The sequence below is a fragment of the Oncorhynchus gorbuscha genome, linkage group LG06, assembly GCF_021184085.1.
Source record: "Oncorhynchus gorbuscha isolate QuinsamMale2020 ecotype Even-year linkage group LG06, OgorEven_v1.0, whole genome shotgun sequence".
Taxonomy (NCBI): Eukaryota; Metazoa; Chordata; class Actinopteri; order Salmoniformes; family Salmonidae; genus Oncorhynchus; species Oncorhynchus gorbuscha.
In genome coordinates, this window is record NC_060178.1 from 48237161 (window position 1) to 48253431 (window position 16271).

The 16271-nt window shown below is 43.2% G+C and overlaps 1 protein-coding gene across 3 annotated transcripts in view; it reads left to right on the top strand.

The window, feature by feature from the left end:
* Window positions 1-16271, top strand: part of LOC124038041 (collagen alpha-1(XXIV) chain) — a 101914-nt gene that overhangs the window by 81889 nt on the left and 3754 nt on the right. For 2 of the 3 annotated variants that reach the window (XM_046353418.1, XM_046353419.1), the window contains exons 11-14: window positions 1963-2016; window positions 2770-2814; window positions 3829-3882; window positions 6579-6623. In XM_046353418.1, the coding sequence (XP_046209374.1) occupies window positions 1963-2016; window positions 2770-2814; window positions 3829-3882; window positions 6579-6623 (198 nt within the window). Of the gene's footprint in view, window positions 1-1962; window positions 2017-2769; window positions 2815-3828; window positions 3883-6578; window positions 6624-16271 lie in introns of those variants that run through there. The other variant, XR_006839291.1, reaches the window with a different exon arrangement.

The window sequence follows — 16271 nt, forward strand, 5'->3', positions numbered from 1 at the left end:
ACTAGAGTAGGGGTATATCATCATCACTGATCTGACATATGTCAGCACTAGAGTAGGGGTAGATCATCATCTCTGATCTGACATATGTCAGCACTAGAGTAGGGGTAGATCATCATCTCTGATCTGACATATGTCAGCACTAGAGTAGGGGTAGATCATCATCACTGATCTCTGATCTGACATATGTCAGCACTAGAGTAGGGGTATATCATCATCACTGATCTGACATATGTCAGCACTAGAGTAGGAGTAGATCATCATCACTGATCTCTGATCTGACATATGCCAGCACTAGAGTAGGAGTAGATCATCATCACTGATCTCTGATCTGACATATGTCAGCACTAGAGTAGGGGTATATCATCATCACTGATCTGACATATGTCAGCACTAGAGTAGGGGTATATCATCATCACTGATCTCTGATCTGACATATGTCAGCACTAGAGTAGGGGTATATCATCATCTCTGATCTGACATATGTCAGCACTAGAGTAGGGGTAGATCATCATCTCTGATCTGACATATGTCAGCACTAGAGTAGGGGTAGATCATCATCACTGATCTGACATATGCCAGCACTAGAGTAGGAGTAGATCATCATCACTGATCTCTGATCTGACATATGCCAGCACTAGAGTAGGGGTATATCATCATCACTGATCTCTGATCTGACATATGTCAGCACTAGAGTAGGGGTAGATCATCATCTCTGATCTGACATATGTCAGCACTAGAGTAGGAGTAGATCATCATCTCTGATCTGACATATGTCAGCACTAGAGTAGGGGTAGATCATCATCTCTGATCTGACATATGTCAGCACTAGAGTAGGGGTAGATCATCATCTCTGATCTGACATATGCCAGCACTAGAGTAGGGGTAGATCATCATCACTGATCTCTGATCTGACATATGCCAGCACTAGAGTAGGGGTAGATCATCATCACTGATCTCTGATCTGACATATGTCAGCACTAGAGTAGGAGTAGATCATCATCTCTGATCTGACATATGTCAGCACTAGAGTAGGGGTAGATCATCATCTCTGATCTGACATATGTCAGCACTAGAGTAGGGGTAGATCATCATCTCTGATCTGACATATGCCAGCACTAGAGTAGGGGTAGATCATCATCTCTGATCTGACATATGTCAGCACTAGAGTAGGGGTAGATCATCATCTCTGATCTGACATATGCCAGCATTAGAGTAGGGGTAGATCATCATCACTGATCTCTGATCTGGCTACAATCAAGAGCGCTACATTCGTTTACATACCTGACACGCAGAATTCCCAGAACTCAATGAGTTCAGAGACACTATTGCTTTGATGGGCTTAAGATAAACCTGTTCGGGTATTCAACAGTCTGCTCGACGTCACAGTGGTTTATCTGTATCAAATCAAATTGTATTTGTCAAATGTGCCGAATACAACAGGTGTATTACTTTACTGTGAAATGCTTACTTACAAGCCCTTAACCAACAATGCAGTTTAAAAAAAATAGAGTTAATAGAGTTAAAAATAGAGTTAAGAATAAAAAGTAACACAATAAAAGAACAATAACGAGGCTATATACAGAGGGTACTGGTACCGAGTCAATGTGCGGTGGTTCCAGGTTAGAAATGTATGCACTGTACCATCAGAGAGCGATGATGATTTATCTCTATGCGTATACTGTACTGTAGGTCCAACAGCCTGCCTGTTCCACTTCCATTGTCTGAGTGTGACTGATGAATCTTCAGTTCAGTAATGCCCCGCTGTCCTATCCATCACCAAGTAAAGATGTGTTGTTCCGTATATTCTGTCTGAATAACGTCTTCCATTAGATGTTGAGGATGGGTTTAAAGACTTTATTACCTGGTTGGACACGCTCACGACAAGTCTCACTTTGCATTATACCTCCAGGCAAAGTGTTACAAATGGGTTCACATGTACTGTATGTGTGCTTTGGTGTTCAGGGTTTCATTGGGCCTCCTGGTATAGCTGGTTCAGTCGGGCAGGAAGGGGAGAGAGTAAGTATCACCTTGATTTATGCAGTATGTGCACCTAATTAAGTGTCTGTCAGGTGAGTTTTTCCTAGCCACTGTGCTTCTACACCTGCGTTGCTTGCTGTTTGGGGTTTTAGGCTGGGGTTTTCTGTACAGCACTTTGAGATATCAGCTGATGTACGAAGGGCTATATAAATAAATTTGATTTGAGGTAGGAGACATTGTCCTCTTTGTTTGCAATAGGTGTAGGATATAACCAAGGCTACAGGCTAACTCATCCTATCAGAGGGCGAGGGTCGTCAATATCAGTAAACTCGGATCTAACCAAAGGCAATTGATGTTGCGTTTCATCTATTTCGGAGCTATTAAGCAACAGGAAAATATGTGGTTAGCCCTGTTAATTGTATGGTTTTATTTATAGATCCAAATGAATGTTTGCTGATACTAAAGCAGCTACAGCGATCTCTCCTCACAGAGTTCTTACAAGGACAATAAAATGTCGAATAACTACATTTTCCACAATGCAATGCCATGTTGTGTCAGTGGAAAATATGCTTCTTCATCATGAAATAAATCATAAGTCCCCTGGACCGTAGTACAGTGTTTATCTTCCCTTAATAACCCTGGCAGTAAAGTCCTGTAAAACAATTTTTTAAAAACCTGTATGATTCATTCTGTGAGGGAGGTCTTGACTACGATTTTGTCATAGACGAATTACACAGCAAACGGCAGTCACCTTTCCTCATCTGAGAGTTTCCTTGTGTTTTTTCCCCCCAGGGTATTCCCGGTCCTGTTGGGAAGACCGGTCCCAAAGGAAAACAGGTAATGGACTACACGACACCACACAGCTTTGAAACCCGTGATATTCCTGGACAGGGGGGGGGGGTAAACTAGAATGGTCCGCATGCATCCTGGGTCAATAACTGTGGTCCAATTCATTCATGCGCTATCAAGAGGGCGGAACGGGGAGATAAGAAGAGAGGATAGGATAAGAGAGAGAGTAGAGGAGAGGAGGTGGGAAGAATAGAGGTCAGAAAGAAGTGTTTCACAACCCATAATGGTGTACATCTGCTACTCCCACAGAAGTAATCATTTACCCTCAACACAGGAAGCCCTAAGGAATTTTAAAGCCAAAGCTTTTGCCTTCATCTGTATTCTGTGAGTGTTCATTGCTAATGTGCAAATGCACTCGGCACATTCAGTGCCAGAAGTAACAATTCACACACAGCCAAAAATAGATTACCCGTGATATAAAAACAACCTATGGACAGGATGCCAACAACATGAGGATATGCATTCAACTTGCCATTTGAGCGAGTCTCTCTCAGTGCCAGTTAGGTTGGCATAGGAAAACAGTGTCTCACATACAGAGATCGAGTAACCAAAGGCATGACATAGCGAAGAACGCTATAAAAACACAAGTGTCAGTGAGCAAGGCATCTGACAGCTTCTCTGTGCTGTGGCCAGCTGGGATACCAAGTGGGCCGATGGCCCAGACCAGGCACACCAGCATCTGTCTGTGAGTGAGTGGAGAGGGGTTATCAAAGCCTGCTTCTCTCGCTCTCTCTCTCTCTCTCTCTCTCTCTCTCTCTGGAACGCTGGGGATGGAACACTCAGAGCTGGAAGTTCTGGAACACAGGGGAGAGAATGGAGAACATCAGAACATCCCACAATATGCAAGTAGACAGGCAAGGAGGGCCAGCGCCCTTTGCTCTGTTCGATCTGATAGGCCCACAATGAAGAGATTATACCCAGGAGCATCTGAATATCTAGTAACTCCTAACTGAACTGCCAACATTGTGTAAATGAAAACTTTTGTTGTTCTTTTGCGTGCAGGGAGTTGTTGGAGATGTTGGTGAAAGGGGTCCTCCTGGTCCTGATGGCGACGAGGTAAGATCCACGTCCCTCCTCCTCTTAAAGGGATAGTCCAAGATTTTCGGCAATTAAGTCCCTTTTCTACTTACCCAGAGTCAGAAGAACTCGTAGATACAATGTTGATGTCTGCGTGCATTTGAAGCAAGTCGAAGGTAGTTTCGCGAGTCATTGCTAACTAGCGTTAGCCACTGGGATAGCTTTAGCGCAATGGGAGTCTACAGGGGTGCGTCCCAGTCGCTGAGCTAACGTCACTTAGCAGTTTCCTTCATACTGCACGCAGAGACCTAGAAATGGTATCCAACACTTCATCCGACTCTGTGTAAATAGTTGCCAAAAAATCTCACACTATCCCTTTAAGTCAAATCAAATGTGTCACATGCGCCGAATATCACTGGTGTAGACTTTAAGCTTACTTACAAGCCTTTCCCAATGATGCAGGGTCTACAAATAATACTAGTAATGTAAAATAAAATAGTAGCACAAGAGGATTTAAATAAGATACACACGTACCAGATTCACGTGCAGCGGTAGGAGCGGTCTGAGGTCGATAGTACGTGACAGCAGGGGGAAGTTCCTAGGCATCATGAGGGATGATAATAAGAGTCACATAAAGAACAGAGGAGCAGCAGCAAATGATGAGTGTAAAAGTGTGTAAGTGTGTTTGTGTAGTGTGTATGTATGTGTGTGTGTGTTTTTCTATGTAGTGTTTGTGAATGTAGGTGGGAGTGTCAATGTAGGGTGTGTGAATGATTGTTAATGGTGTGTATATATAGTCTAGTGAGTGTACGTAGGGTCAGTGCAAGATAGAGTCCGTGCAGATAGTTTGGGTACCATTCATTTACTATTTAGCAGTCTGGTTATTTAGCAGTCTGGTTATTTAGCGGTCTGGTTATTTAGCGGTCTGGTTATTTAGCGGTCTGGTTATTTAGCGGTCTGGTTATTTAGCGGTCTGGTTATTTAGCGGTCTGGTTATTTAGCAGTCTGGTTATTTAGCAGTCTGGTTATTTAGCGGTCTGGTTATTTAGCGGTCTGGTTATTTAGCGGTCTGGTTATTTATAGGTCTGGTTATTTAGCAGTCTGGTTATTTAGCAGTCTGGTTATTTAGTAGTCTGGTTATTTAGCGGTCTGGTTATTTAGCGGTCTGGTTATTTAGCGGTCTGGTTATTTAGCGGTCTGGTTATTTAGCGGTCTGGTTATTTAGCGGTCTGGTTATTTAGCTGTCTGGTTATTTAGCGGTCTGGTTATTTATCAGTCTGGTTATTTAGCAGTCTTATGGCTTGGCGGTTGAAGCTGTCTCTGAGCCTGTTGGTCCGAGAGCCGATGCTGTGGTACCCTTTGGCCGTTGGCCTGTTTCCGGTTGCCATGTTTGTTATTACTATTCAGTCTCTAGCAAAAAATCACACTCCAGGAACAATGTTGTGCACCCCTGCCCTATGTCTTGTGCCCTGCTCTATGACCTTTTAGGAGATTAGCTCTGCTGAGCTGAGTTGTGCCATGCACAGTATATAGACAGAGCAATTGTTCTCGTTTGGCCTCCGAAACGCCATGGTTGACTCAACCGCATGGCTTAGATTAGAACACACTCTCTGGACTGTTTCTGGACATCTGTAGCTCTGGATGAGCTCAGCCCAGGCCCAGCAGTCTGTAACGTTTTAGAGCTCAACGTGTTGAGATGATCTGCAATCCGTTACAATTTGGCAGGGCAGATTCCAACAGAACAGCAGGTTACAGGGAATCACTTTATTGAGCTGGCAAAGTATGCTGCAGATGAGCAAATCGGGAAACGGATTGTTTCCCGAGCTTGTTTTTTGTTTTTATTGATTTAAAAAGTCCTGTAAAAGCAGAACTCTGTGTGTGTGTGTGCCTGGGTGTGTGTGTGTGTGTGCCTGGGTGTGTGTGTCTCTGTGTGTGTGTGTGTCTCTGTGTGTGTGTCCCTGTGTGCGTGTGTCTGTGTGTGCGTGTGTCTGTGTGTGCGTGTGTCTGTGTGTGCGTGTGTCTGTGTGTGTGTGGGTGTGTGTGTCTCTGGGTGGGTGTGTGTGTCTCTGGGTGGGTGTGTGTGTGTCTCTGTGTGTGTGTGTGTGTGTCTCTGGGTGGTGTGTGTGTGTGTCTCTGGGTGGGTGTGTGTCTCTCTGTGTGTGTGTGTGTGTGTGTGTGTGTGTGTGTGTGTGTGTGTGTGTGTGTGTGTGTGTGTGTGTGTGTGTGTGTGTGTGTGTGTGTGTGTGTGTGTGTGTGTGTGTGTGTGTGTGTGTCTGTGTGTGTGTGTGTGTGTGTGTGTGTGTGTCTCTGTGTGTGTCTGTGTCTCTGTGTGTGTCTGTCTCTGTGGGTCTGTGTCTGGGTGGGTGTGTGTCTGTGTGTGTCTGTGTCTCTGTGTGTGGGTGTGTCTCTGTGTGTGGGTGTGTCTCTGTGTGGGTGTGTCTCTGTGTGGGTGTGTCTCTGTGTGGGTGTGTCTCTGTGTGGGTGTGTGTGTCTCTCTGGGTGTGTGTGTCTCTCTGGGTGTGTGTGTGCCTGGGTGTGTGTGTGTGTGTCTGGGTGTGTGTGTGTGCCTGGGTGTGTGTGTGTGTGTGCCTGGGTGTGTGTGTGTGTGTGCCTGGGTGTGTGTGTGTGTCTCTCTGTGTGTGTGTGTGTGTGTGCCTGGGTGCATGCGCGTGTTTATGTTCACATGTGTGTCCATTGCTACCCTGTACTCATGATGTTCCTGTACTGTCCTGTAGGGGCCTGCTGGTGGGACTGGCATGGGTGGCTTCCCAGGTCTGAGGGTGAGTGTTACACAACATTACATATCAGCCTTTCTAGGGATTTTTTCCACCGTGCCTCTACATCGGCATTGCTTCCTCCCTGGGGTTTTAGGCTCGATTTCTGTGATAACTTTGTGAAAACTGCGGATCTAAAAAAAATAGCTCTATAAATACATTTGATTAATATATTTATTCATCTGTCGTGTTATGGTCAAGGTCTAACGTTTTTTTTATCTTTAAGTCGTAAATTAAGATCCTACATCTGTACAGTGTATTATATCCACATTAAGCCCAACTCCACATTTGTCTGTAGATTAGATCATATGTTTTTGGATAACTGTTTTGTACACCGGAAGAGTAAAAATTCTGATGAATGGGGAATCTGCTCTGACATACTCTGATAAATGGGAATCTCTAACTAGTAACCTTCGTTTCTTGGAGAGCTACTGTGCCAATACTCCAACCAAGGTCATTTGTTTTGAATGGTAACGATATATTCTTCACCCTGCCTACTGTGAAACGCTTAGTACTGTGCTCTGCAGGTCATGACTGCCCTGCCAAAGGTGAATTACCAATATTTTGATTAACTTTAAAGACATGGCGGCCTGTCAAGCACTGAGCTGAGTGAGGGAGAGGGAGAGGGAGAAGACCAAAAGATGTCCCACTTTAAATTACGTTCAGCTTATAAAGGCTCCTTCGTAATGTTTTCAGAAGCACTACATAAGTGTTACAAAGCCTCTTTAACCATATGTCATGTTTTATAAAGGGTTCATAAATGTGGCACAACTGTGTGTAATTATCACCAATGTCAAATGTGACTATGAGACGTGAGACGTGAATATGAGACGTGGCTGTATCTAGGGGGTTTGTATTTAGCTGAGCCTGCTAGCTACATTTAGGCAAGCTAGTCATTTTTGTGAAGTCACTGAAATTATCGGAAATAACCATTGAGGTAGCTACAGTATAGAATCTAATTTAACACTTAACTACTACAAACAAATTTAAATGGAAATAAATAAAGGTTAACTTGATCAGTGTCCCGTCAGCAACACTAAGAAAGTACTTCCGGGACACTTAAATGTGTCAATAACTATTAATGATATATACAAATAATTATCTAAACATTAACGATGATTCATATTTGTTCATATTTAAGTGACATTTGCATTAAATGTGGATTTAGAAACATGTACCAATGGCAAATAAATGCCGGAAGTCGGAAGTTTACATACACCTTAGCCAAATACATTTAAATTCAGTTTTTCACAATTCCTGACATTTAATCCTAGTAAAAATTCCCTGTTTTAGGTCAGTTAGGATCACCACTTTATTTTTCAGAATGAGAAATGTCAGAATAATTGTAGAGAGAATTATTTCTTTCAGCTTTTATTTTTTCATCACTTTCCCAGTGGGTCAGAAGTTTACCTAGTATTTGGTAGCATTGTCTTTAAATTATTTAACGTGGGTCAAACATTTTGGGTGGCCTTCCACAAGCTTCCCACAATAAGTTGGGTGAATTTTGGCCCATTCCTCCTGACAGAGCTGGTGTAACTGAGTCAGGTTTGTAGGCCACCTTGCTCGCCCCCACTTTTTCAGTTCTGCCCACAAATGTTCTATAGGGTTGAGGTCAGGGCTTTGTGATGGCCACTCCAATACCTTGACTTTGTTGTTCTTAAACCATTGTGCCACAAGTTTGGAAGTCTGCTTGGGGTCATTGTTCATTTGGAAGACCCATTTGTGACCAAGCTTTAACTTCCTGAATTATGTCTTGAGATGTTGCTTCAATATAGCCACATAATTTTGCATCCTCATGATGCCATCTATTTTGTGAAGTGCACCAGTCCCTCCTGCAGTAAAGCACCCCCACAACATGATGCTGCCACCCTCGTGCTTCACGGTTGGGATGGTGTTCTTCTGCTTGCAATCTTCCCCCTTTTTAATCCAAACATAACGATGGTCATAATGGGCAAACAGTTCTATTTTTGTTTCAGAGGACATTTCTCCAAAAAGTATGATCTTTGTCCCCATGTGCAATTGCAAACCGTAGACTGGCTTTATTTATGGCAGTTTTGGAGCAGTGGCTTCTTCCTTGCTGAGCGGCCTTTCAGGTTATGTCGATATAGGACTCGTTTTACTGTGCATATAGATACTTTTGTACCTGTATCCTCCAGCATCTTCACAAGGTCCTTTGCTGCTGTTCTGGGATTGATTTGCACTTTTCGCACCAAGTACGTTCATCTCTAGGAGACAGAACACAAGAAATGACTTGTGTCTTGCACAAACTAGATGTCCTAACCGACTTGCCAAAACTATAGTTTGTTCACAAGAAATTTGTGCAGTGGTGGTAAACTCCCAAATTCAACTGTATGGAATACACATTGTCTTAGAGCAAGAACTATTCTCGGTGCCACAGTAAAAGTATAGCAAGGAATACTGTAGGGTCTGTAGAATGTATATATGGTGTCATTTCAACTGTATGGAATACACATTGTCTTAGAGCAAGAACTATTCTCGGTGCCACAGTAAAAGTACAGCATGGAATACTGTAGGGTCTGTAGAATGTATATATGGTGTCATTTCAACTGTATGGAATACACATTGTCTTAGAGCAAGAACTATTCTCGGTGCCACAGTAAAAGTACAGCAGGGAATACTGTAGGGTCTGTAGAATGTATATATGGTGTCATGTCAAGGGGCTATGAATAATACAGAGTTTTGCTGGCCTTTTAGTCCACCCATTTCATTGGTGGCTGAATCACATCACATGTGCGCTTACTACAGAAAACCTGCTAACCAAACAACAGTACATGGGCTTACTACAGAAAACCTGCTAACCAAACAACAGTACATGGGCTTACTATAGAAAACCTGCTAACCAAACAACAGTACATGGGCTTACTACAGAAAACCTGCTAACCAAACAACAGTACATGGGCTTACTATAGAAAACCTGCTAACCAAACAACAGTACATGGGCTTACTACAGAAAACCTGCTAACCAAACAACAGTACATGGGTTTACTATAGAAAACCTGCTAACCAAACAACAGTACAGGGCTTACTACAGAAAACCTGCTAACCAAACAACAGTACATGGGTTTACTATAGAAAACCTGCTAACCAAACAACAGTACATGGGCTTACTATAGAAAACCTGCTAACCAAACAACAGTACATGGGCTTACTATAGAAAACCTGCTAACCAAACAACAGTACATGGGCTTACTATAGAAAAGAAAACCTGCTAGAAAACCTGCTAACCAAACAACAGTACATGGGTTTACTATAGAAAACCTGCTAACCAAACAACAGTACAGGGCTTACTACAGAAAACCTGCTAACCAAACAACAGTACATGGGTTTACTATAGAAAACCTGCTAACCAAACAACAGTACATGGGCTTACTATAGAAAACCTGCTAACCAAACAACAGTACATGGGCTTACTATAGAAAACCTGCTAACCAAACAACAGTACATGGGTTTACTATAGAAAACCTGCTAACCAAACAACAGTACAGGGCTTACTACAGAAAACCTGCTAACCAAACAACAGTACATGGGTTTACTATAGAAAACCTGCTAACCAAACAACAGTACATGGGCTTACTATAGAAAACCTGCTAACCAAACAACAGTACATGGGCTTACTATAGAAAACCTGCTAACCAAACAACAGTACATGGGTTTACTATAGAAAACCTGCTAACCAAACAACAGTACATGGGTTTACTACAGAAAACCTGCTAACCAAACAACAGTACATGGGCTTACTACAGAAAACCTGCTAACCAAACAACAGTACATGGGTTTACTATAGAAAACCTGCTAACCAAACAACAGTACATGGGCTTACTATAGAAAACCTGCTAACCAAACAACAGTACATGGGCTTACTACAGAAAACCTGCTAACCAAACAACAGTACATGGGTTTACTATAGAAAACCTGCTAACCAAACAACAGTACAGGGCTTACTACAGAAAACCTGCTAACCAAACAACAGTACATGGGTTTACTATAGAAAACCTGCTAACCAAACAACAGTACATGGGCTTACTATAGAAAACCTGCTAACCAAACAACAGTACATGGGCTTACTATAGAAAACCTGCTAACCAAACAACAGTACATGGGCTTACTATAGAAAACCTGCTAACCAAACAACAGTACATGGGCTTACTATAGAAAACCTGCTAACCAAACAACAGTACATGGGCTTACTATAGAAAACCTGCTAACCAAACAACAGTACATGGGTTTACTATAGAAAACCTGCTAACCAAACAACAGTACATGGGCTTACTATAGAAAACCTGCTAACCAAACAACAGTACATGGGCTTACTATAGAAAACCTGCTAACCAAACAACAGTACATGGGTTTACTATAGAAAACCTGCTAACCAAACAACAGTACATGGGCTTACATGGGTTTACTAGAAAACCTGCTAACCAAACAACAGTACATGGGCTTACTATAGAAAACCTGCTAACCAAACAACAGTACATGGGTTTACTATAGAAAACCTGCTAACCAAACAACAGTACATGGGTTTACTATAGAAAACCTGCTAACCAAACAACAGTACATGGGCTTACTATAGAAAACCTGCTAACCAAACAACAGTACATGGGTTTACTATAGAAAACCTGCTAACCAAACAACAGTACATGGGTTTACTATAGAAAACCTGCTAACCAAACAACAGTACATGGGCTTACTATAGAAAACCTGCTAACCAAACAACAGTACATGGGTTTACTATAGAAAACCTGCTAACCAAACAACAGTACATGGGTTTACTATAGAAAACCTGCTAACCAAACAACAGTACATGGGCTTACTATAGAAAACCTGCTAACCAAACAACAGTACATGGGTTTACTATAGAAAACCTGCTAACCAAACAACAGTACATGGGCTTACTACAGAAAACCTGCTAACCAAACAACAGTACATGGGTTTACTATAGAAAACCTGCTAACCAAACAACAGTACATGGGCTTACTACAGAAAACCTGCTAACCAAACAACAGTACATGGGTTTACTATAGAAAACCTGCTAACCAAACAACAGTACATGGGCTTACTATAGAAAACCTGCTAACCAAACAACAGTACATGGGCTTACTACAGAAAACCTGCTAACCAAACAACAGTACATGGGTTTACTATAGAAAACCTGCTAACCAAACAACAGTACATGGGCTTACTATAGAAAACCTGCTAACCAAACAACAGTACATGGGCTTACTACAGAAAACCTGCTAACCAAACAACAGTACATGGGTTTACTATAGAAAACCTGCTAACCAAACAACAGTACATGGGTTTACTATAGAAAACCTGCTAACCAAACAACAGTACATGGGTTTACTATAGAAAACCTGCTAACCAAAAACAACAGTACATGGCTTACTATAGAAAACCTGCTAACCAAACAATAGAAAAGTACATGGGCTTACTATAGAAAACCTGCTAACCAAACAACAGTACATGGGCTTACTACAGAAAACCTGCTAACCAAACAACAGTACATGGGTTTACTATAGAAAACCTGCTAACCAAACAACAGTACATGGGCATTCTCACTGAATCAAATGGCAACTACACGCACAAATGTTCTTAGATTCTTCCCAGACCTCAAAAGACATCATCTGATGTGGTTTAAGCATTACTGTGAACACTATTTAAAATACTGTAAAGAATCTGGGGTAATCGAAAACCTGGAAAACAAAACCAAGAAAACAGAATTTGAATTTCAGAATGTTTTAGTAAAATATAATATAATTTATAACATTTTGCAGACATTTTATCCAAAGCGACTTACAGTACAGTCATTTGTGAATACATTTTCACGTATGGGTGGTCCTGGGAATCGAACCCAATATCAATGCTCTACCAAGATGCATGACGGGGTTATAAATGCTCTGTGAAGCCTCAATTTAACATGATTTATAAGGCCTTTATTATTTTTTTATTTTATTTTACCTTTATTTTACTAGGCAAGTCAGTTAAGAACAAATTCTTGTTTTCAATGACGGCCTAGGAACAGTGGGTTAACTGCCTGTTCAGGGGCAGAACGACAGATTTTGTACCTTGTCAGCTCGGGGATTTTAACTTGCAACCTTTCGGTTACTAGTCCAATGCTCTAACCACTAGGTTACCCTGCCACCCCAACGGTGCTTATGTCACCCTTTATAAAGCACAGAATTATGTCATATTTGACATTGGTAGTTATGTCACACTTTATGCGACATTGATGAACCCTTTAAAGCATGACATACGGTTATAGATGATTTGTAACACATTTATGTAGTATTTATGAAGGCTTTCTGAGGGCTTACCAAGCCTTTACAGGGCAATTCCAGTCCTCAGGGGCCTGATTGGTGTCACACTTTTCGCCGATCCATAGCAAACACACCTGATTTAAACTAACTGCATTCTAAACTGAAGATCAGGATTAGTTGATTATTGGAGTCAGCTGTGTTAGCTGGGGGCTGGGGATAAAGTGTTACACCAATCAGGCCACAGATGACTGGAGATACCCAGGCCTGCTATAAGCTGCACATTATTTAAAGCTGGAGAGAGAGAGAGAGAGATAGAGAGAGATAAAGAGAGAGATGGAGAGGGGGGGGTTGGGAGCCTATCCTAGTGATGTCTCCTGAGAGGGAGAGAGAGTGAGAGAGATAAAGAGAGAGATGGAGGGGGGGGGTTTGGGAGCCTATCCTAGTGATGTCTCCTGAGAGGGAGAGAGAGAGAGATGGAGAGGGGGGTTGGGAGCCTATCCTAGTGATGTCTCCTGAGAGGGAGAGAGAGTGAGAGAGATAAAGAGAGAGATGGAGGGGGGGGGGGGTTGGGAGCCTATCCTAGTGATGTCTCCTGAGAGGGAGAGAGAGAGAGAGAGATAAAGAGAGAGATGGGGGGGAGTTTGGGAGCCTATCCTAGTGATGTCTCCTGAGAGAGAGAGAGAGAGAGAGAGAGAGAGAGAGAGAGAGAGAGAGAGAGAGATAAAGAGAGAGATGGAGAGGGGGGTTGGGAGCCTATCCTAGTGATGTCTCCTGAGAGGGAGAGAGAGAGAGAGAGATAAAGAGAGAGATGGAGAGGGGGGGTTGAGAGCCTATCCTAGTGATGTCTCCTGAGAGGGAGAGAGAGAGATGGAGAGGGGAGGAGGGGGGGGAGCCTATCCTAGTGATGTCTCCTGAGAGAGAGAGAGAGAGAGAGAGATAAAGAGAGAGATGGAGAGGGGGGGGGGTTGGGAGCCTATCCTAGTGATGTCTCCTGAGAGGGAGAGAGAGAGAGATAAAGAGAGAGATGGAGAGGGGGGGGGGGTTGGGAGCCTATCCTAGTGATGTCTCCTGAGAGGGAGAGAGAGAGATGGAGATGGGGGGGGGTTGGGAGCCTATCCTAGTGATGTCTCCTGAGAGGGAGAGAGAGAGATAAAGAGAGAGATGGAGAGGGGGGGGAAATCCATAGCAGCTCTTCTCTAAACTCATACATACTCCCATGCCATTTTAAGTCATCAAAACATGTCAAAGTGTCCATCCAGGCCATATAGTGTTGCACCGTAGTGATAGATACTGTATTACCTCCACCCATGACCAAGCCCGTACCGTATCCCTCATACCCCCATGACCTCCATAACCTATTCCTCCCCACGGGGCTGCTGAGGTGAAGTGAGGTTTGGTACCTGACCCTGGCCTCCCCGGGAAAGCTGTGTTGGCCGGAGCATGGGAGGTTGGGAACCCTCTCTCTCCATCAGACAGATTTACGGGGTCACCACGAGCGGCGCTCAGAGGGATGGAGATTCCTCAACCGTTGCCAAGGCATCCAGCCATAACTCAACCGCTACACCTTAACTCAACCGTAACTCAACTGCCACGCCAAGATCCACACAGAGTCTGACTTGCCTGAACTACTGTTACAAGATGGCACCCAGGCAGCATGACTTGCGTACCCCGGGAATTTGATCTGACTCAGATGGAGGGCTCTGACCTATCCCTACAAATCAAGCTGTTCTCTGGACAGGATGTAGCATGGACATGGTCAGGTCAGGCTACTGGAAGGGAAAACACAGCCAGCTCTATTCCAGCCGTGACAAAAAAGTTGAGGCAAAACTTGTAGGATATAGATCATCCTGCTCTTATTGCTATTCAACATCACACATATTCTCTTGCATTTTCTATTCCCGGTGTACTGTATGTCTATGACAAAACCTGTTGATGAGTGATCATCTTTGAGAAATAGTTCATGTAAAGTACCTTCATTTAGGATGAAGTATTTAAGTGTAGTGTATAATCCAGGAAGGTACTCGATTCGTTCAACTGAATGGCTGGCTCGCAAAGCAACTCCGTTCATGTAGATACATACTGACATATTTATAGGCCATGTTATGTTTTACAGTCACTAATGTATTTTCAATTCAGTACAACATTATTGTACGTGCAGGTACTTTACATGAAATATTACTCAAACGTGATCATTTTGAACAGCAGCTCTTCGTCCACGATGTCTCCCTATCTGAAAAGCATCTATGTGCTGTTTACAAAGACTTCGCGAATGCTTTGTCAAGTCTTTAGAAGTAGCGGTTTGTTTAAAGTGAGACCGAAGTGGGCCTAAATTAATGGCTGCCTACAGTATACAGGGCTCTGTCATGTCAGACATTTCGCCCCAGAGGAGAGGCGGTCCCACAGCAGATCCCCATTCAACCCATCCCAACTCTACGAACCCGGGACACTTCCATCATGCTGGAATTAGAATCACATGTCTTCCAGGCATTTGTTACGTGAGAGGAAACCCAACAAGTGTGGCGACTGATTCCTCATGTCACTCTGCCCCGTGAAGAAGTCTTTCAAATTCACATTTCAGACAAATTGGTGGCATCTCCTCTGCTGATTGATCCACATCTAACTCTCTAGCCCACACTAGAGAGTTAGAGGGGTGGCAGGGTAGCCTAGTGGTTAGAGCATTGGACTAGTAACCGAAAGGTTGCAAGTTCGAATCCCAGAGCTGACAAGGTACAAATCTGTCGTTCTGCCCCTGAACAGGCAGTTAACCCACTGTTCCTAGGCCTAACTGACTTGCCTAGTAAAATAAATACAAAATAAATAAAAACTATCACCCCTGCCGTCCTTATGCAGGAGACAGACATGCAGGCCCACTCCACCACTATTCCTTAATCCTCTCCGTCTGTCCTCCAAAACTCCTCTTGTTTCTTCATTTTTCTCCCTTGACTTTTTCCTTGAAGCATCGTGACCTAATTCTGGAGAGCTTCGTTTTAAACAGCGCTGTGGCCGTGACCCTCGATGCTGTTAGATCCTATAGCATGTAGCCTCCTGTAGCATGTTCCCACAGCCATGATGGATCAGATCTGCTTGTTAGATCCTGTAGCATGTAGCCTCCTGTAGCATGTAGCCTCCTGTAGCATGTTCCCACAGCCATGATGGATCAGATTTGCTTGTTAGATCCTGTAGCATGTAGCCTCCTGTAGCATGTAGCCTCCTGTAGCATGTTCCCACAGCCATGATGGATCAGATCTGCTTGTTAGATCCTGTAGCATGTAGCCTCCTGTAGCATGTAGCCTCCTGTAGCATGTTCCCACAGCCATGATGGATCAGATCTGCTTGTTAGATCCTGTAGCATGTAGCCTCCTGTAGCATGTAGCCT